Source organism: Danio rerio, chromosome 13, assembly GCF_049306965.1.
Source record: "Danio rerio strain Tuebingen ecotype United States chromosome 13, GRCz12tu, whole genome shotgun sequence".
Lineage (NCBI taxonomy): Eukaryota > Metazoa > Chordata > Actinopteri > Cypriniformes > Danionidae > Danio > Danio rerio.
The window spans coordinates 30,829,956-30,852,237 of NC_133188.1; the positions used below are offsets into that span (position 1 = coordinate 30,829,956).

A 22,282-nucleotide genomic window follows, 5' to 3' on the forward strand; every position below is an offset into this window, starting at 1 on the left:
AATGAAATTCCTTAATGAAAGAGCCAAACTTCAGTTAAAGTCCACCATTTAATAATTTGGCAAATAATTTGATTACTGATGTCCATGTAAACACAGTCACTGTCTTTCTCCTCTGCGTCTGTGTGTTTGTTTTGCCTCTGTGAAAAATCAGTGCGTGCCCAAACCGACACTCCCATTTTTATGCTAATTTTTATGCACATTCCATCTTTCACCTCCTCCGACACTCCCCCCTAATCAGAGCTGGACACGCCCACTATCCTAACTTTTTCCAGTAGAGGTGTGAAAACACCCTGCTGAAACAGGGGGGTTCATTGGCCCTTTAAGAAATGAGCCTGAGAGAAATTTAGTGCAAAAATTCCTTTTTAGATATTAGTTTTGCTGTAATGAACAGTTTGGTTAAACGCTCCATGAACATCTATTTATTTTTCTAAAAAAAAATTTACTTTGGGATTTTGGGTTTAGTTTTGTAAGATAGACCAGAACCAGAGGGACATTATAAAGGAATGAAATGTCATCCAATGACATTTCCTGTTTTCTTTGCCTTTGTCACCTTTGGCTTGCTTAGCTAGGGTTTATAAGACAGTGTTATTGATTTAGCTGTTTACGTGGAAACATTTGACCTGAATAGAATACCTTTAAGAATACCATTAATCTCATTAAAATATTTTTTATGAAACTAAAGCCAAATAAAGTGATTGTGTTGATGACTTGCGTGTTTGTGTGTCACAACCTTCAAATCAGTTTTGAACATCTTTTGACATTCACACACAGCACAAATATGCCATGTCCCTGCTGATTTTAAAAGTGCATCCTAGCCACCCTGGGTAATTCTTGCAAAATTGCACTTTTTGCAAGCTTTTTATAAATTAAATTTGGTATTTTGGAGACACTTGAAGACTACACCCAATAACCAAATGTCACCCCTGCTTACAAAATGAGTTGAAAGAATGGCCACTGGGTAATTACTGTATGAGCTACAGCCAAAACTAAATATGTCCATTGAGGTTTTCAGAAAAACAAGTTGATTTAAGAACTTGACTGTCCTCCACGTGATACAAACCAAAGTGTATTTTTCATATATATATATATATATATATATATATATATATATATATATATATATATATATACACACACACACACACACACACACACACACACACATAGTTGAAGTCAGAATTATTAACGAAGGTTTGTTCTGTAGACTATCGAAAAAAATATAGTGGAAAGGGGCTAATAATTTTGACCTTAAAATGGCTTTTAAAAAATTATTTATATGCCATTTTATTCTAGCCTAAATAAAACAAATAAGACAGACATATTGTCAAAATATCCTTGCTCTGTTAAACATCATTTGAGAAAAATTAAAAAAAATAAATAAATAAAAATCAAAGGGGGGCTAATAATTCTGACTTCAACTGTATACTGTATATAGCATCTCACAAATTAAATAAGAGGTTCGTATAATGTCATTAATATGCACACACAAATCATTACAGAACTTTTTCAGATTACAGTGTAACAAAAAAAAATTCAGGGCTTTTTTTTTTTTTTTTAAATTTGACACAAATCAAGTTGCCATTACAAAGATCACAGATGCACTTAGAATTGCAAAACACACAAATTAAAACATTATCCTTCAAACATTATCGTTTTTTAAACAGAGAAATGTAGTATGCATATCACCTGAAGAGTGTTAGGATGCTTATGTGTTATTTTGCATTTCATCAAGTGTGATCTGTGTATATTTAGCTTGTTTTAAAGAGTCATATGTGTGACGTTATGATCATGACATCAGAGTTTATTCTGAAAATGCATTTTCATCTTACATAAATGGCATTAACCCTTTTTCCATGTCCAAAAACACCTCAAGCAAGTGTTAAAGGTTTTTTTTTTTTTTTTTTTTTGGGAAATAAGGATTTTTTTTTTTTTTCCGAAATTTGCCATTTCTAACACTTGTTTCTCATGCAGTACTTCAAAATGTGCATTGACACAGTGTATTAGAAGACAATTTAGAGTGTTTATAGTTTAGGTTTAAAATAATTGTATAGCAAAAAGAAAAAAAGTTAAATGTGGTTAAGCAAGTAGCACAGAAATTAAACAGAAATTTAAAAAAAATGTATTTTCATTAACAGACAAATTTGACATGACACAGACCTAATATACCAAAGTTCCAACACATATCAGATCCTTCAGGATGAAAATCCAACTTCAGCTGGCCCATTTTATTCAACAGCATCCCAATAGATCACACATTAGATCAAGATGCTGCACTGAGTCACTTTTCATGTGCCTGATGACATGACAAAATTAGTATAGTTAAAAAGATTAATTAGCCACTAGCACATGTGCAAAGATGCCATTATTGCATTACTTCAAAGAAACTACATCCACAACAAAACTGCAACTAAAAACGCTTTGTGATTGATGCTGAAATGGCTTTTTGATTCTTCCCAGCTTACTACAGCCACAGCTGTAGAATTTTACATTTGATTTCACAAAGTTTAATAATATAATAAATTGCAGTCAGCTAATTTGCCCTATGCTCAATATTATTGCACTTTATCAGCATACTGTATGTAAAACAAATAAAATGCAATTAAGGCCCATTAACTCTTACTCTAAACTCTTAAGTGTTACAGGTGAAATTCAACAAGAACAACATATACATATTAACCCAGCTGATGCACAACATCATAAAAGGTTAATATTAGGTTAGATTAAGGTCACCAGTGTCTAAGGACAATGTTATGTTGACATCCAAAACATTGTGAAATGATGTTGATATATTGTTGATTTTTACTTGTGTTGAAAAGTAAATCTAACATCAAACTAACGTCAGGTATGGCAACCAAAATCCAACATCTGATAGACACCATATTAGTAACCTAAAAACATCGAAATATCAATGTCTTGTGATGTTACAGCTTGACGTTATGTGGATGTTGAGTTGTAAAGTAACCAAAATCCAACATATGATAGATGTCATAATGGTAACAACCACACAACGCAGGAGTTAAAAAAATAGAGATATTGTTATATATTGTTTTATATTATTGTATAAAATTATTTATACAATGACGGCCATGTTATTTCATGTTTGATTGTAATACCGTTACTCTCCCCCAGCACTATTTATTTAACTTTTATTTTTGCTCTGTAGTTTTTATATATGCTTATAATTTATTATAATTTATGCAGATGCACTGCATAGAAAAAGGCTTGATTACCCCAGTCCATCTAATTAATAAAATATTTCCAATTAGAACTATTCAAATCATTTAGTGAAATTATATTCATATCGCATTGTATATCGCAGCAAAAAATAAATAAAAAAATATTGCAAAGCCAGATTTTTCCAATATCGTGCAATCCTACTTTCTAAGATGAATGATCATGTTAACACTGGCATTGGGTAACCGAACAGAAGTGTAAACACAATTTTTTAAACCTAAGTGCCCCTACTCCTGTTGGATATTTGCAGGCATCTAAAGAGACACTAAAGCAGAGATCCATACAGTGCTAACTAGTTTTCAAAGGTTTTTGGTAGGCAATAAGTTTTATATGTTGCTTTAGAGGAAAAATATAATTAGTGAAAATGTATTAGAATTCAATTTAATCTGTTTACAGTGCACAGTGTCTTTTTTTTATTAATATGACATTTTTATTTACAGTCATTTATCAATTTAATGTAACTTTGCTGATTAAAATTTCTCACAAAAATATTTTATTGTTATCGCTTACAATAGTATACAGTAGATTATGCAAAAAGCAGAATGTCTAATGAGTAGCACACCTGAATTTCAGATTATTTAAGTGAATAAATATTTTAAAGAAACAGACAAACAATTAAAGCTGAACAAATCTCAGAAAAAAATATAAACTAATAATCTGAAACCTGGGATAAAGCTTGAGCTTAAAACTAAATATAAAATATATATATATATATATATATATATATATATATATATATATATATATATATATATATATATATATATATATATATATATATATATATATATATATATATATATATATATATATATAAATAAATCACACAAATATGAAACAACCCAGAATTTTTTGTGCAGATTTTGAAAATGGAAATGCGAAATATATTTTCTATTAATAATTTAAGCCAATAATTGTCACAGTTGTTTTTAGTACGTCATAGTTTAAAGGACAGATGGCCCAAGGGTCAATGACAGCACGACAGATGTAATGTCCAAGAATGTAATCACACAACACATCTGCATACCTAAAGAATGTACAGTACTTCATTCGGTTGAGAAGTTCAGCACAAGTTTTACAAACAGTGAAAGTACGTCAAATCTGACGCAAACATTACTATAAGCAGGTGCTTGTCTAAAGCAAACTATAAAACTGAAAATATACTGGAAAATATGCTGATTAAGTAGCGTTATAAGCCAATCAAGTTGTTGCATTTAGTTAGAAAGCTAGGTCTGTCTTCATACACCCAAATGCTGCGTTATCATTGGAACCCCTTCATGTTGACTGGCATGACCAAAGATGAAATATAAGTGATAGAAGACCCCCGTGTATTTGCCCGCAAGGCCATTACTATTTAATCCAGTCTGCTTGGGCACAACTGGGCAGGGAAGCCCCTCTGTGTTATGCCCAGCACATGGACTACTTATGTTGCAGGCGTTGCTATTAAGAGAAGACGGCTGCCTCCATCAGTCAGCCCCCTGTCAGCAAGGCCAATTAATATCAGACTGCTTTCTGATGTTTTACTACCCGCCACTGAGTTATAATTATTGAATCAGCAGATTAGAATCACCAGGTCATTGTGTTAACTGTAGCGAATGAGGCTTTGTATTGATTCGTCATCCATATCATGAGAAACTATTATAGAGACAAAGCAGTGCGGTTGCTTTGAGAAACTGTTATTGGCTAATGGTCTCCATGTTATTAAACTTAATGCCAACATTAATTTTAATGAACGTTTCGAGCAATGGTGGCTGTCAAATAGGATGGCCCACACTGAATCTGCAGGCTTTTTCCACACTTTCTGCACTAGTTTTCAGAAAAAGTACATTTAAAATTGGTTGGATTAGTTGGCTGAACGTGCCAAATCTGTCAACTCTAATTAAATGTAAGACACAAAGCAACACGACTATAAATGCTGAGAGTAATACTGTAAACATTCTGCAGGATTCACTCCTTAAAAATAACTTTTAAAAAGTACTTTTTATTAAAAAAAGAAACCTTTTCTGACAATAAAAACTTTTAGAATAACTTTGTATTAGTTTAATTCCTAATAAAGACATTGACTGACCTCAAATGTTTAAACTAGTGTATTGTTACAATAAGATTTCTACCTTAAATATATATTTTAATACAGCAGGTATGCAATAAATGAATAGAGCCAAGCCCAAAATTATTTATTATTCAGACTTTATTCATTATTAATCTGATTGGCTGATAGACGTGCTATATTCTGCAAATAACAGCACTAGTACAGCCTCTTCAACCTTCACCCTTGTGCATTACTCGACCCACATACAGCCACAAGCAGAGGACACTTTACAGTTTCACAAATATTGCTGCTGATGGACAACAATGAACTTTTGAGCCTTTTTTAGTCGAGAATTTAGTTGTTTAGATTGTAACTATGCAGTTGTTTTTAAATATTTATCATTTCGGAGATTCAGTGCATCAGCCTTCATTGGCCTGTCTGAGCAGACCAAAGAAAGACATTCCGCCACAGGAAAGCGACAGAGACCGCATAAGTCGTCCTTAGGGGAGAAACACTCATTTTCTCAGCGTAAATTTCAAACTACAGCAGAACAAATCATTATAATACAGTTAAGTGACATTGAGTCAATCTCGCTCTTTTGTATTTTGTAGTGCTGTATTTAGACCACAGAAGCTGGTAGTGTTTGCATTGCTCTGGCTTTTTTGAGGTTATATTGTATTAAATCCCGATTGATTCATTGATTGACTGATTCATTCATTCATTCATTTTCTTGTTGGCTTAGTCCCTTTATTTATTATTTATTAGTCCCCGCCAAATTATCCAGCAAGATTTTAGGCAGCGGATGCCCTTCCAGCCGCAACCAGCCTCTGGGAAACATCCACACACACTACGGACAATTTAGCTAACCCAATTCACCTGTACCCCATGTCTTTAAACTGTGGGGGAAACCGGAGCACTTGGAGGAAACCCACATGAGCGCAGGGAGAACATGCAAACTTCACACAGAAACGCCAACTGAGCCGAGGCTCGAACCAGCGACCCAGTGACCTTCTTGCTGTGAGGCGACAGCACTACCTACTGCGCCACTACTTCGCCTCTGAAATCCCGATTGCAACAAAGAAATACTGGAAAATCACTGTAGATTAATGGCATTGCATGACATTTAGCCTTATGATCTTAGAATGTGAGCAAAAAGATCACCTGTTTTTTCATCACTTAAGACATTATGCTAGAGAATCAAATACTAGCTCTAAAGTGACGTTTGAGAACTAGCAATGGTTTCTGCTGTCCTGAAATAGGCTGCAGATGTGAAAGAGTGATGGAAGTAAGTAGTTCCTTGTAGAAAAGGGTTTTTAAAGCCTCTGTGTTTAATTTTCTTTTTTATACACACAATTATGCCATCAAGCTATTGTATAAACGCAATATCACACTCGTACCAGTGGGATATGGCTGTTTATTGGCACTGATGGGGGGCACTAAGGCACTCGCTCTGCTGCCTCGAGCCAATGCACGCCTCCCACCAGTGTCAATATACAGCCATATCGCACTGCTATGAGTGTGATATTGCTCATATATACATAGAGTTAAAGTCAGAATTATTAGCCCCCCCCTGAATTTTTAGCCCCCTTGTTTATTTTTTCCCAATTTCTGTTTAAACTAGGTTAATTAAGTTAACTAGGCAGGTTAGGGTAATTAGGCAAGTTATTGTATAACAGTGGTTTTTTCTGTAGATTATCGAGAAAAAAAATAGCTTAAATGGGCTAATAATTTTGACCTTAAAATGGCTTTTAAAAAATGTAAAACTGATTTTATTCTGGCCAAAATAAAACAAATAAGACTTTTTTTAGAAGAAAAAAAAACATTATCAGACATACTGTGAAAATTTCCTTGCTCTGTTTAACATCATTTGGGAAAAACAATTCAAAGGGGGGGCTAATAATTCTGACTTCAACTGTGTGTGTGTGTGTGTATATATATATATATATATATATACTGTATATATATATATATATATATATATATATATATATATATATATATATATATATATATATATATATATATATATATATATATATATATATATATATAAATATATATATATATTTATTTATTTATATATCTTCAACTGTTATAAAAGCCTACATATGGGCACAATTCATTGCTTGTGAGTTAGCTGGGACAGTTTTTGACTGACACTGAAGATATAGTAACAAATGATCCCTTATGTCACTGCTAAGGGTGCAGTGTAAAAAGCTCTATCTCTCCCACTCACTGAGCAGTGGAAAACAATGCTGAACATGTCATCTACAGTATGTACTGTATGCATGTGAATTAAAATTAAAACTTGAAGATGGAATGCATTATGACGCACTTTTAACTGAACCAAATTGATAACATGATTATCATAATCGTGAGACCAGTGCAGCTTAACACCCCTATTGGTTTCCAAAAACTATTACAAATTTATGTTAAATGTTCAATAAATAACAATAACAAAACTAGTTTGTAACTAGCTGCAGCATTTGTGAGCATACTGTAAAAGAAATCTCTTTGTGTGTGTGTGTGTGTGTGTGTGTGTGTGTGTGTGTGTGTGTGTGTGTGTGTGTGTGTGTGTGTGTGTGTGTGTGTGTGTGTGTAGGCTTAGGTAACACATTAAAAAAACATATTTTTCCACTACTTCAGGTTCAAATGAGAATTGAATTTTTTTTTTTCAATGGTCTCAAGGTTTCAATGACAGAATGGTTGATCTGTGGTGATGCTGCACAGTAGGACAGATATGTCCAAATGCTTAGATCCATGTACCATGCTGCTACTTTTCTCACAGCGAGACTGGCATCTCAACATGCTCAAACACTGCCCTGTCTGAGGGCTGCAGCTCTTCCTCGAGGTCTGCCTAGTGTCAGGAGCCCCTGACGTGATCAAACAGTGTCCTTTTCAAAGCCCTTTCCCCCTACCATTCATACTCCCACTGGAACACAGGCATGACATCCTGTTTATTGCCTCCTCTTTGCACTTTTTCAAAATCTGTAACCTGTTTGGGTTTGTCTAAAACCTTTTTCCATTATGCCAAAGCCAACTCTGTTTCCATACACCTTCCTACCATGCGCAATAGCAGCTTATGCTTGAGAGTGAAAGTCGACATTGGGGGTTTGTGCGTCAATGCTCCATCAAACAGGTGAATAAATCTTCAGTCTTGAACACAGCAATGGTTTAAACTAAAGAAGAACATTTTCTTGTGTTTTTTGGTCTCTCTTACAAAAAAGTGGGTTATAAATAGTTCACCTTGAAATGAAAATTATATCATCATTCACTCATCAAACCTATAAGACTATCTTCATCTTCAAAACACAGTGAGGATATTTTTAAAGAAATCTGAAAGTTCTTTATCTAGAACTCTTTAAAAAACACTTCAATCCATTAAAATGAAATCTGCATGAATTAAGGATTTTCAGAGAAGACAGTATTGTTTCATATGATAAACAGACTTCATGATAGCTTTTATAAACTCTGACCATACATCAAAAATCAATCACACTTGAATCACACCTGGAGTCCGTTCTTCGTACCTCAATTAAATGATGACTTAGCAGATCCTGCATATTTTAATCTTGATAACTGATCTCTGGCTAATTTGGTTCTTCAATCAAGTCTGTAAATCAGATTAAAATGTCTGGTTGAACTGATCTGAAATCGTTTCATGTGTTGTGAAGGACAGATCTATCGATTCTTGAAATCATGACCAGCAATGCAATGATTGGCACATCAGGGTAATGACATCATCTGATTAATATTCAACTATCCATGTGAGCAAAATTACATAACAAATCGCTTTCTGTGAATTTTTAATATGATGCGCAATAACTTTCCACATTTGTTGTAGGCTGCATGCTTTACACCTTCATGTGTCGAGTGTGTTTGGCAATGTAGTTAGTTTCACATTAAGAGCAAATTTTCTTTATTATAGTAGCCTTGATCTATTTAAGTTTCTTAGTTGACATTAATTGAGAAGTTAGTTGAGAAGTTAATTTTGCATCCAATAAGTATTTTGATACTGGTAAAAGGGGTCTGAAACTATTGCGAAGCATCAAATCACCAGCATATTAGCTGTTAAAACGTACATCATGACTGCATAACTTATTATTCCTTTAAAAAAGTTGAATGTTGTGTATGTCTATAATCATACACAAATTGTACTAAAGCTACTACCTTAAAATAGTGTGCATTTGTATCTAAAAAGTTCATAACAATAAACATTCTCTTTGAACCCCTTGGGGAGAACCACCCTGTGACCGTATTTGTACTTTTATTTCTGAGAGCAGATTGCATATGTTATATTTACAGTTGCAATCAGAATTATTAACCTAATATTAAGGTTATATTAATTTTCTAATAAAATCATTATTAACCCTGAATTATTAGCTTATTTATATTAGTTTATTTTTTATTTATTTATTTTTTTGTGTTTATTTTTTCCCCAATTTCTGTTTAACGGAGAGGAGATTTTTGAAACATTTCTAATCATAATGGGTTTTAATAACTCGTTTCTAATAACTGATTTCTTTTATCTTTGCCTTTATGACAGTAAGTAATATTTTACTAGATATTTTTCAAGACACTTCTATACAGCATAAAGTGACATTTAACGACCTACCTAGGTTAATTAGGTTAACTGGGCAGGATAGAGAAATTAGGCAAGTTATTGTACAACAATGGTTTGTTCTGTAGACTATCAAAAAATATATATATATATAGCTTAAAGGGGCTTATAATTTTGACCTTAAAATGTTTTTTATTGTTACAAACTGCTTTTATTCTAGCTGAAATAAAAAATTAAGACTCTAGAAGAAAAAAATATTATCAGCCAGCCTGTGAATATTTCCTTGCTCTGTTAAACATAATTTGGGAAATATTTTTAAAAAAAAATTCAAAGGGGGCTAATAATTCTGATTGCAACTGTATATATATATTTTGAATTTTTTTTTCAAATTATTTACTCTTTTGCTAAGTCTACAGTATATAACTACTACTGTAAGAAGATATCAGAATTCGGAAGATTACATACTTTAAGTATTACCTTTGCTTGTGATGACCCGACCTAGTCCTGTTTATATGAAATAAGCCTGCTCCCGAGCAGGCCAAATCCAGCTAATTAGGTAATCTATGTACAAAGAACGAACCCCAGCTTGATGCTTGAGAACAAACCTTATTGGTTTGTGAGTTATCTTTAATGTCAGAATTTAGGATAACTTTAATCAGAGAAACTTTAAAAAATAAATATTAATTAAAAATATATATTTATTGTGGTCTGAAGATATTTTCTTGTGGGTTTGGAATGACTTGAGGGCGAGTAAATGATGACAGATTTAAATTTTGGGGTGAACTAAACCTTTAACTTTTTGAGCAGAGTACAGTCCCACAAGTAAGATCATTATTTCTGAATCACCCAAAATACGGTTGCACATATAAGACAGGTGAGCTTCACAATGAGCTATCATTCATTTTTGCACAATTATCTGCTCAGGGTGTGCAGACACATCTCTATTTTACGTCACATGCACTCAAATTGTCACAAGTACTGCAAGAAAAGTTTTTACGGTAGATAAGCACAATAATATCAATATGAAACACTATTCCAATGTGCAGAGAAATGTTTGTTTTCATTAGGTGGCAGTGCTGGGGTCCATTCTTCGTTCCTCGCTTAAATGATCTAAGATTATTTGGCAGATCCTGGATCTTTTAATCTTGATAACTGATCTTTCGCTAATTTGGTTCTTCAAACAAGTTCGCGAATCAGATTAAAATGTCTGGATAAACTGATCTGAGATCGCTGCGTGTGTTGTGAAGGACAGATCTATCGATCCTCGAAATCATGATCAGCAATGCAACGATTGGCTGACGGCACAGCAGCGTAATGACATCATCTGACTAATATTCAATTATCCATGTGAGCAAAATTACATCAAATTCGCAGTAAACGGCTTGTTAAATATGACACGCAATAACCTTCCACATTTGTTGTGAGCTGCAGGCTTTACACTTTCATGTGTCAAGAGTATTCATCATGTATTTCAATGCAAATCAATGCATTTAGTTTTACATTTAGAAAAGATTTTCTTTATTATAGTTGGCGTTTTTTAATTGGTGTAAAGAATAACTGGTTGTTTACAAAAGCATTTTCATATTGGTAAAGGTGCCTGCAACTTTTGTGAAGCATCAAATCACTGGCATATTAACTGTCAAAACATGTTTATGTATGCATAAATGTATTATTGCTTAAAAAAAAAAAGTCACATATAATGCATTTCTATTATACACAATTTGTACTAAAGCGATCTAAAAAGTTCATATCAAAGTTTTCTCTTTGCACCACCAGGTGGCAGTCTTTGTACTTTCATTTAGAGGGTGCAGATTGCATACGTTTTATTAATATGTATAACTTTATTTATTTTATTAATGACTATAACTTTATATATATATATATAGTTTAAAAATATGTACCATTTTCCCAAGTGTATATAACTACTACTGTAAGAAAATCAGAATTCGGAACATACTTTCTGTATTATCTTTGCTTGAACTAAGCCGATCTAATCCTGTTTATATGAATTGAACCTGCTCCCGATCAGGTTTGACCTAGCAGAACTGTTCCTATGACAACAACTCTCGGATCAGCTTTGAAAAACGAAACGATCCTGGATCGTGTCAAATCGTCAATATCCAAATCCAGCTAACTGAGTAATCCACGTATGAAGAACGGACCCCTGCAGTCATTTCTATTCACTCAAACTGTGTTTACAAGCACACACAATGTGTTTATTTTATATCACAGACACTACAATTGTATAGAGCATATAAGCATTTATTTTCTTGTCGGCTTAGTCCCGTTATTAATCCAGGGTCGCCACAGCGGAACTCCTTCCAGCCGCAAGCCTGCAACCCATCTCTGGGAAACATCCAGACACACTCATTCACACACACACACACACACTCTTACACACACTCATACACAGACAATTTAGCCAACCCAATTTAACTGTACCGCATGCTTTAGACTGTGGGGGAAACCGGAGCACCATGCAGGAGGAAACCCACATGAACGCAGGGACAACATGCGAACTCCACACAGAAACGTCAACTGAGCCGAGGCTCGATCCAGCGACCTTCTTGCTTTGAGGCGCCACCACTACCTACTGCGTCAGCGCGTCGCTGCATGTAAGCATGATAATGTCAATATATAAATGAAAAAGCTTTTTTATGAGTCATGTAAAAACGTGTTTCGTATTCTATATTTGCAACATTCAACCATTTACTTTCTTTTTATCTTAATCACTTTATTAATTAGGGATGGCCACAGCAGAATGAACCGCCAACTTATCCAGCACATGTTTTACGCAGCGGATGCCCTTCCAGCAGCCAACACCCAACACAAGGAAATATTTGCAACATTGTAAATGCAAATATTACCTGATCAAATAGTATCCAAACTAAGTCTTGCATAACACAAATGAGTATTCCAATGAATGTAATTAGTGGTCAAAAATATAATGCCAATATGGATTTGGTAAATTTACACTACTGTAAAAACAAGCTAAACCAAAGACTGAAACATTCTTAATCCCCTGAAATAAGATTAAAATTAAACTGGCATCTTAAGTCAAAGTTGAAAAATTTCTAATGTTGGTTGGCTGGCTCCTATGTATTGCATTTTGCCTGTCTAACCAGGTTGGTGGTGACAAAGTATCTGAGAACAAGAGCCTCTCTGTGAAAGTAGATGACCATAACAGGTGGGATCTTTTGTTGAAATGTTTTGCTATGACATGAAAGCCATCAGCGCAGCGTGTGGTACAAATCACCCTCAATAACTCAGCATTAAGTCAATCTGAGTAGAATATCCAGTTTTCTTAACCATGAAATGGAACAATTAGGAAATGTGAATGAGAACTCAATGAACTTCTATACCTCAAACCAGATGAATTCCCAGTCGTATAAAGAGGGCTTGAATCAAAGTATGGCATGACGTACCAATTTAGCTGATTATGGCAGTGTTCACCTACTGTGCAATTTCCTTTTTCATTCTTAAAGAATGTATGTGACTTTTGGGAGGCTAAAATAAACTGAATGCAGCCATACTGATGTAAGTGTTCATGACAGAAGCATAATGTGCTTTTTGTATTGGTGAAACTGCATCTACTTCTGCATATGGACACATGGAGATTTGCTTAAGGTATGAAAATTCCCTCATTACATTATCTAAGTGTCAAATATGATTATCGGGGTTACACGATGCGATGAGGGATTTTGTTGAGGTTGATACTGAGATGTGGTTCTTGGGTGGTGCGGAGCTTTAACCTTGGTGAAATGTGCTCAGCTGCAGTTCTGTAATCTCATCTGCTCATCACAAAGAGACAAATGAGCTTGCTTTGATGCGCTGTAAAAACATTTGCTGGGTGAGCAGACAACTATGAGATATTGATATGGCCATTGAAAATCCTTTCCATTTAAAGAGCCTATTGAACAAAAAGTCATCTTAACAAAGGGTTAGTGCATTATAGTCTCATATCTGAAATACAGTAGACGCTAGTTGGTGGGCAGTTAGGGATGCAACAATTATAGGTTTTGGTTATATGATCAGAGGAATAATCCCGGTCATCACGATTATTATCATTGAATAATTTCAAAACACTACACTCTCAGAAATAAAGGTACGTGAGCTGTCACTGGGGTGGTACCTTTTCGAAAGGTAACATTTGTACCTAAAGGGTCCATATTAATACCTCAAGGATATATTAGAACCGAACAATTTTAAGAGGAACACTTTTTTCTTTTTAGTTACTAATATGTTCCCTTGAGGTATTAATATAGACCTTTTAGGCACAAATTTGTACCTTTTTTTTGTCAAAAAGGTACCAACCCAGTGACAGCTTGCATACCTTTATTTCTGAGAGTGCACTAGTTTAGAAAAAATACATGAAAAAAAAAACAATAGTCTATTTCTCTTTGGACTTAAAAATATGTAAAAAAAAGTTTTTGGCATTTAAACAAGTAATAGTTTTACACTCAAATAAATAAATGACAGAACAATAAATAAATGAATAAATAAAAAACAGTATTTGTCTAATGTAAATTTAAGCTACATATTAGTATAATGTATAAGTATTTCCCTTTTAAAAAGAACAAATGTAGTCAAAGGCTGCTGAACCTCTGCCTGAAAAGCACTTTTGATCAACTAAGTTGTTTGAAATTTGTGGTAAAATTGTTTGAAATTTTTCATTTTGTATTTTTTTCTATTTGGAGTAAAAATGTGTAAATCATACTATATTACATTCTATCTATGAAGAGTTTAGATGCAAAAACCTCTAAATGCCATCTTCTATCGAAAATTAACATTTTTCTTAGCCTCCTTTGTTTATGTTCAGTTATTTCACTTTAAAAACAATAAAAATTACTTATTCTTTGCCATAAAAATTATATTAGTGAACCTACACACATAAGCTTGATTAAAAGGCTTATTTTAGAAGAAAACTTCAGACGACATTTAAACGTTTTAGCATCTGAACTCTTCATACATATATATTATATATATATATATATATATATATATATATATATATATATATATATATATATATATATATATATATATATATATATATATATATATATATATATTTATATATATATATATATATATATATATAAATCAAAAACATTTGTAAAGTTGTAAAGTGATGAAAACATCATATGCTCTGACAGTTTATCAATTTCATTGTTTTATCACTAATTTTATTAAAAAGCTTACTGTAGTCTTCAATGTTTTTATAGCTAGACATTTTTAAGAACAATTAGGTTTTCAAAGAGATTGCTTGCCTAAAAATAAAATCTGCTGTCATACATTAATAGGACTTCCAGTAGATGTAGGTCATTTTTTTCTAAATGTACTTTGACACTTTCTAACTTTAATCCTTGGTGATTCATTAAATGCAAGTCAATGACTGCCAGCACTTTGAGACTCAAAGAGATATACAAGAAAAACTAAACAAATACCTGTATGACAGGAACACTCAGGACAGTTTGATGAGGCTGTGGATTAATGTTAATGATGTTCTACATAATGCTGTTTTTTCTGTTGTTTGTTTTACAGATAATTTTATTTCATAAGACTTAAAAATTTACTAAGTAGCCACTTGATTTAATTTAGTTTGGCCTGTATTTGTTTTCTTTTAGCCATAGACTTGCATTTGAATCAACAAGATCTACAGATTGAGGTTAAAAAAGAAAACAATAAAGTTAGGGTAAATTAACAGCACATTTTTATATAGGCAAACTATCCCTTTAATTTCTAATTCCCTTACATTTATGCGGGTATATTAGAGAATATCACCCTCTTATGGAACAGCAGGCATGATGTTAATGATCTCTCTGCACATATTTCCAACTTCAGCTAAGATCAACCCTAAATACTGACTTCAAAATTACCAATCAAATAAATCAAGCACATATTCATATAGGATATACTGTATGTTACTTCTGTAGCCTACATCTGATCTCCAAGAACACTGCCATAAGAGACAACATGAGTATTGCTTAGTAATGCACTATTTAGTAGACTCTATTCATTATGAAGGATGAGAGAACATGACGGAAACAGCAGAAGCAGCATACGGTTTGCTTAAGGGCACAGTGCTGATAGGGCATATGATTGATTGTGCAATGACTTCAAACAAACCTCAGTGTCTTCTTTCTCACAGCCTTTTAAAACCAAAAGTCTCGAAGGATTAAGATCTCTTCATTAACTTTTTTTTTTTCTCAAGACAAATACTTTTCTTTCTTTTTTTTTACCAGAAACCAAAAAACTTTTAACAGAACTTATTTTGTTTAGGCTCACAAGCACACAATCTGAGTTTGACTTCAATATCCATCAAGATTACAAACACACAAAAAAATTCATTGGATTTACAATTTTTTAAGGTAAGTGGTTTGCAAACAATTTATATATGTTTAATGTAAACAAACAAATGAAATTTAGTAATGTTAAAATTAATTTGTATGTTCAGGCCAAAATTTAGCCCAGTTAAATTGTTTGCAACCAAGTAACTTCAAAAAAAGGTAAGTCCAATGAATATTTTTTTATTCTATATGTGACATGTTACAGGACAAAAGCTTAACAAACGTTCTTAAACGTTGTTGTGAACTAATTACCGATAAGAACCCAGTAGCAATGTGGTTAGCTGCTTCCTTCCTCACTTGATTTTTTCTTTTCATACTGAAAGCATATTTAAACATGATAGTAAGTCCAAATGTGCTGATTCTGTGATGTTTCTAACTAGTGTGGGACAATGCGTTGTTGCAGATGTAACAACTTAACCCCTGTGACCTCAGCTGTCCTCTCAGCACAAATAAAACAACAACATCCTGTCTTGAAACACAGAGGAGCACTCCAGTCTCACCATGCAACAGCTCGGCTTCCTCCTCACACAAATGCTCCTCATAGTCTCTGAGCATAAACCTCATATGGGACACAAGCATTTCCTTTATATTGGGGTCATGTAGAGAGCATCTCTTCACCGAGCTTACAGAAAATCTCAGAAAAGCCATAATCATAAATTTTCCATGAACATTAATAGCAAATACACACCATAATGCAATCCCTCTGAGATCTCACTGGTGTGTTAAAATGACAAACGGCCAAGTTTACTAAAGGCCACTGCTTGATGGTAAATCAGCGATCAGATATATTTTACTGTCTAAAAAATGCATTGTTTGACAACATTTAAGGTTTTAAATAATATGGCATCAAACATGAGTTACTGAAAAGAATCAAAATGCATCAGCATTTATACAACCCAACTCGTAAATTCTATTGAACTATAAAATTTCATAACAACAAGACTGACATGTGACTAACAACATTTAGATTACAGTGCTCAAACTCCCTTTACCTCCTCCATAAATCAAAAGATCTTAAAAAATAATATTAATCTAAGCATTTTAAACACAATTAAGACAAGCAAAGTGTATGGATGCCATTGACAGTGTATAGAATAACTTTAAGTAACAGGTGAACTCCAGCTGTGATTATCCATGGCGTCATGAATAAAAGAGTAAAGACATTTTTACTTACACAAAGGCATGGTAAACGAATGCCCAGGCTCGCGGTCGCTCCAGGACATTGTAGAGGTAGTTCTGGAGCTTCCTGTAGCGCGCGTTTCTCCGGCCGCTCTGCGCGCTGTATGCGAGCGGCTTCCCCAGCAGGCTTAGACGGGCGCCCTGATTTCTCCTCTGGTTCTCGGAGCCTCCTGCACCTGTTGTACCCGGCGCCGACAGTAGACTGTCGGCATTCCTGGTCGCGTTGTTCATCGTCCCGCGACCGGCTTCAACATCTTTCATGCCATAGTGCTGCGAGGTCTTCATCCAGAGACCAGCACCGCCCTCATCGCCGCTGTGGTTGCGGGGCATCGCATCACCAGCGCAGGCTGGAAACGCGCGTCTGGCACCAGCGGTGCGCACATACAAAGAAGCTGTACACGAGATTCACAGTTCCCTGTGTAAAAACATTGAGTGTTTTATTGTTCTTCTTTTTTCTTTAGCATTACATGTAAATAACAGGATCACCTACTGACAAGTGCAGGCATCAAGCTCATTTGCAGATCAGCTATGAAAGCATTGGTAAAGTTATGACCCCTCAGATGACTCAAGCTATCTGCACCCGCCGCCGTGAGATTGGAGTTTTGAAGGAGCGTCACCATCTCAGTGGAGATTTAGCAAGGGGAGGGCATCACCCGACATTAAACTCTCTCTCTCTCTCTTTCTCTTTCTCTCTCTCTCTCTCTCTCTCTCTCTCTCTCTCTCTCTTTCTCTCTCTCTCTCTGTGTTTTTGTGTGTGTGCTACTGTAAACCATCCTGTAAACCTGTCAAGATAATCCAACACTAAGCCTATGATACCCTTAATTCGAAAAATTGTGAGCTTTATGAAGCGTTCATTTTAGGCAGAATATCTAAAAGTGTGAGAATCTGTTAGCATAAATTAATTTACTCTCCCTTTCAAACAGCTGTCGAACTGTTGAGCTCTAAATAAAAGACCAAAAAAGAAAACTTTTCATGATATAATTGCAGCTAACAGGCTACAATTGCTAATAGTATTTCAAAAATAAAAGACTATACAAGTCTTGAGTGGAAAGCACGATGTGTGCTATTTGTTTAGCTTGCATTTCTGAAATTATATGACATACTGTAGGGTAAACAATAGGCCTAACATACAATATAATTGCCAATAATATTAAACTGTAACAAATAATATTTTCTAAGCCTAAATAAAAAAGTAGCCTAGTTAAATCCTTATCATATTGTAAAACGTGCCTTTCTGGTGGAGGTCCAAGAGGGTCAACCAACCCCATCATTTGTATCTTGACAGATGTTTACTCGCCTAAATAGTTGATGGAATAATTATACTTTCAACAATTAATTAATTAATTAATTAATTTGTGATTATGATTAGTAAAAAAGCATTGCCAAGTCCTCTATCATTGCCATTGCAGCGCATCCATTCTCTTTTCACGTTTATGTTTGTAAAGACAGAGGTGACTATCTCCTCCACAAATATGTAGAAACAAAGTTAATTAAGGCTGTGGGATTTCTGTCATCACTGATACAAACATTTAGCAACTATAACACCGCACATTTTGTTGACTTAAGTGTTGAGTTATGCTCTCTACTTATTGTGGTGGCAGAACAGATTCGTTTCAAAAGACACGTTAAAAACACAAAACAACAAGAAATGAGTGCATATCTGAGTCTCTCTGGGTTCCTAAACAGGTTCAATTGAAATCATTTCAGCCTGAAGGACAAATCCACAGGGAGTCACTGCCAAAAAAACCACGTGATCCGAAAAGAAATAAAATACAATCGCGCGGTTAGAGTTGAATTTATCGGTGTACCGGTATTTCAGAAATGTTTGATTACTTTACACACTTTGTTTACAAATATTCTACCTGGCTGTATTTGACTTTACTTGACACTGTGCATTGCATAATGTACTATTCAGAGGGAACCACTGAGTACTCTTGCATGAGTAGCTCTAGGTTGGCAATTTTGTTGCCATTAAAACAATTGTTTGTCATGCAAATATAAGCAATAAACAGGCAAGTTAAAGTTTTAAAGAAAATATGACAAAGAAAAAAGTGTGCCAGACTTAGTAAGCGAATTAATAAGCAATTAGGCTGACATGAAATAAAGAGATTGGCAGCACAGTATCTCTCTCACTCTGTGTGCATGTGTGTGTGTGTGTGTGTGTGTGTGTGTGTGTGTGTGTGTGTGTGTGTGTGTGTTTGAAAAAGTGAGATGCCAAACGCAGCTGTGCAGCTCTTCACTGACTGTCTCTGTGTAAATCAGGGATTTTGTCCAGGATAACATTATCACTGGAACCTTACATTACAGTGTTATCCTTTAATGTTAACACTTCACACATAGCTTCAATGCAAGCAAATGTCATACAACTGTTTGTGATTATCATGATATCTAAAAATTATAAGAATAATAAATAAAATAAAATAATAGCAAATCAAAGATGGTAATATCAGGCTTGGACACACTGTAAAGAAAATATCGTGCATCAGCCAGTTTAAATGTTAAAAAGTAAACAATGCTTTACATGCATTAGTAATTGGGTATATTTTAGCCTTTAACTGCTTGAATTTCTACATAATGTGCAAACTGAGTGGATTTAAAAACAACTCGTACTAAGAATAGATTTATATAAAGCATGACTTTGCCATATGGGCTTCTCTAACAGCTGCGCGAAAGCCGTTCAAGCTTTCATTAAGAAAACTGCCAAGAGAGTAACAGAAAGGCAAACAAACAAGCCTAATGAACAACAATACCTTGTGTTTACAAAACAAATATTGTTATAATTTTTTATTGAGTTCACCCTCAAGCGCAGACCTGAGATTTTATCAAATCAATTAATTATAAATTATTTAGAAAGCCAATCTATAATATAATATTGCAAGCAAGGCTTAAATTCACTGATGTATAAATAAGCAGCAGGAATAAAGCATAAATTATTATGGACAATACATTTTTATCCTTATGTTGGTTAATTGTTTTGCTGGTAAGGGTATATTTTCTGCTACCGCTTTTCACACATTATGATGACAATAAAATGCATTTGGTTATGTTTCTGATGACATTATTTTCTCCTACTGTGCAGTGGCTTGTTCTCATGCACAGCTAACAACAACACACTCTAGTGGTGTGAGTCTGTTAATACAGACCTAGAAATCACACAAAAACACCAAATACAATATATTGTGGTTCCATATATTGTGGACTGCCTTCATTTAATATTACTCTATAATCACATTTGCACCGATTTAGAGGTTAGGCTTAGAATATAGAAACTCTATATTTAGTAAATTGTAAGGTCCCCGCGTTATCTATCAATCTAAACCACATTTCTGCACAATGTGAGTGTAGGCCTATGGGCAACGAGAACCCAGACAAGGTCTTCAAAAAAAAAAACAAAAAAAAACCCTATCTTAAAAAATGGCCACGAGGATTATATGGTCATCGGGATCAAGGCAAACAGAAATGAGTAACGAGTTTTAGAATATTAGCAATTGATTCATTTGAAAAATGGAGCGCAAGTTATGCTTTTTACATATTTGTAAGACTGGCCATAAATCAAGCACCGTTTAAAAATTGTTTGAAATCTTTTCACGGCGCTGGTTTCATTTCCCAGGGAGTCTGAGACGAGAACAGACACTTTCCATTAACAACAGCTGACTGGCAAAGCAACAGCTCTGAGTTTATGAATGCACTGGGCCTGTTTCACGGCTGATTCACCTGCATAAGGACCACCGAAAACAGATCAGGCTTCAGTATATTCAATATTTTCTAACTTCTTAATGGTTAATCTTAATTGATCTGTCCAACTAATTATTCAAAACGCGAGTTACGTCATTTGAAGAAACGATGAATCGCACTGTCAAATTCAGTTGTGACTGATTCGGTGATTCACTCGTTACCAGACAGCTGATTTGTTTATTGGCCATTCTTTTTCAAACAAATGGTAATCAGTCTGACTTGTCACGTTATATGTTTGCAGTTCATTAGAAAAAAGATGATCTACTTACTATTATTTTTCCGTCGGGCTTGCAGTAAGAGCTCATGTCCCCGATTTATTCAGCTGTCTATGGCCCATGATACCTCGCGGTAATCAGCGTTGCCAACTATTTCCATTAAAAAGTAGCTAAAGCCTGGCCAAAAAGTAGTTAAATGTTACCCGATGACGTCACATCCCAATTTGCATATCTGTGACGTACCTGTCATGTGTTTTCTTGGTGAGGCGCCGTGTATTATATTATATTAAACATTAACGTTAGATCTAGATGCACAATAAATAGGTTCTTATTAACATAGGCTACAACTTTCTGTGATGACATCATTGCGTAATCACAACTCAAAACTTCATCTTTATGTATACAAAATAATTCATGTTTTCTCAAATTGACTGGCTATCTCATCAAAAACATATGTCCATTTAGCTTAGATTTGTATAAAAAATATAGTTTACTATTTGTACAATACAAACACTTTTAGAATTTAGATTTTAAAACACAACACTGATAATGAACAGTTACATTCTTAAACAGTCACAGCTTGTGTACTTACTCTTTTTAACTTGTGCAATTAACACATTTGTGAAAGTGACAACAATTATAGCACTATTGGAATTTATTTCTACCTAAATTAACAATTATACATGTTAACAAGCATCAGTAAATTAACAGTTATGTAAGGTGACGCAGTGGCGCAGTTGTGCTGTCGCCTCACAGCAAGAAGGTCACTGAGTCTCGGCTGGGTCAGTTGGTGTTTCTGTGTGGAGTTTGCATGTTCTCCCTGCGGTTTCCCTCGCAGTTCAAAGATATGCGGTACAGGTGAATTGGGTAGGCTAAATTGTCCGTGGTGTATGAGTGTAAATGAGTGTGTGTGTATGTTTCCCTGAGATGGGCTGTGGCTGAAAGGGCATTCGCTTCGTGAAAACATGCTGGATAAGTT

The 22,282-nt window shown here is 34.4% G+C and overlaps 1 protein-coding gene across 14 annotated transcripts in view; it reads right to left on the minus strand.

The window, feature by feature from the left end:
• The window catches only part of kcnq5a (potassium voltage-gated channel, KQT-like subfamily, member 5a), a 251,683-nt gene extending 230,212 nt beyond the window's left edge, over positions 1 to 21,471 (minus strand). For 9 of the 14 annotated variants that reach the window (XM_021480849.3, XM_073920920.1, XM_021480847.3 and 6 more), the window contains exon 1: positions 17,349 to 17,987. In XM_021480849.3, the coding sequence (XP_021336524.1) occupies positions 17,349 to 17,683 (335 nt within the window). In that variant the 5' untranslated portion in view covers positions 17,684 to 17,987. Of the gene's footprint in view, positions 1 to 17,348; positions 17,988 to 21,357 lie in introns of those variants that run through there. The other 5 variants (XM_073920924.1, XM_073920918.1, XM_073920927.1 and 2 more) reach the window with 2 other exon arrangements.
• Positions 21,472 to 22,282: the final 811 nt, after the last annotated feature.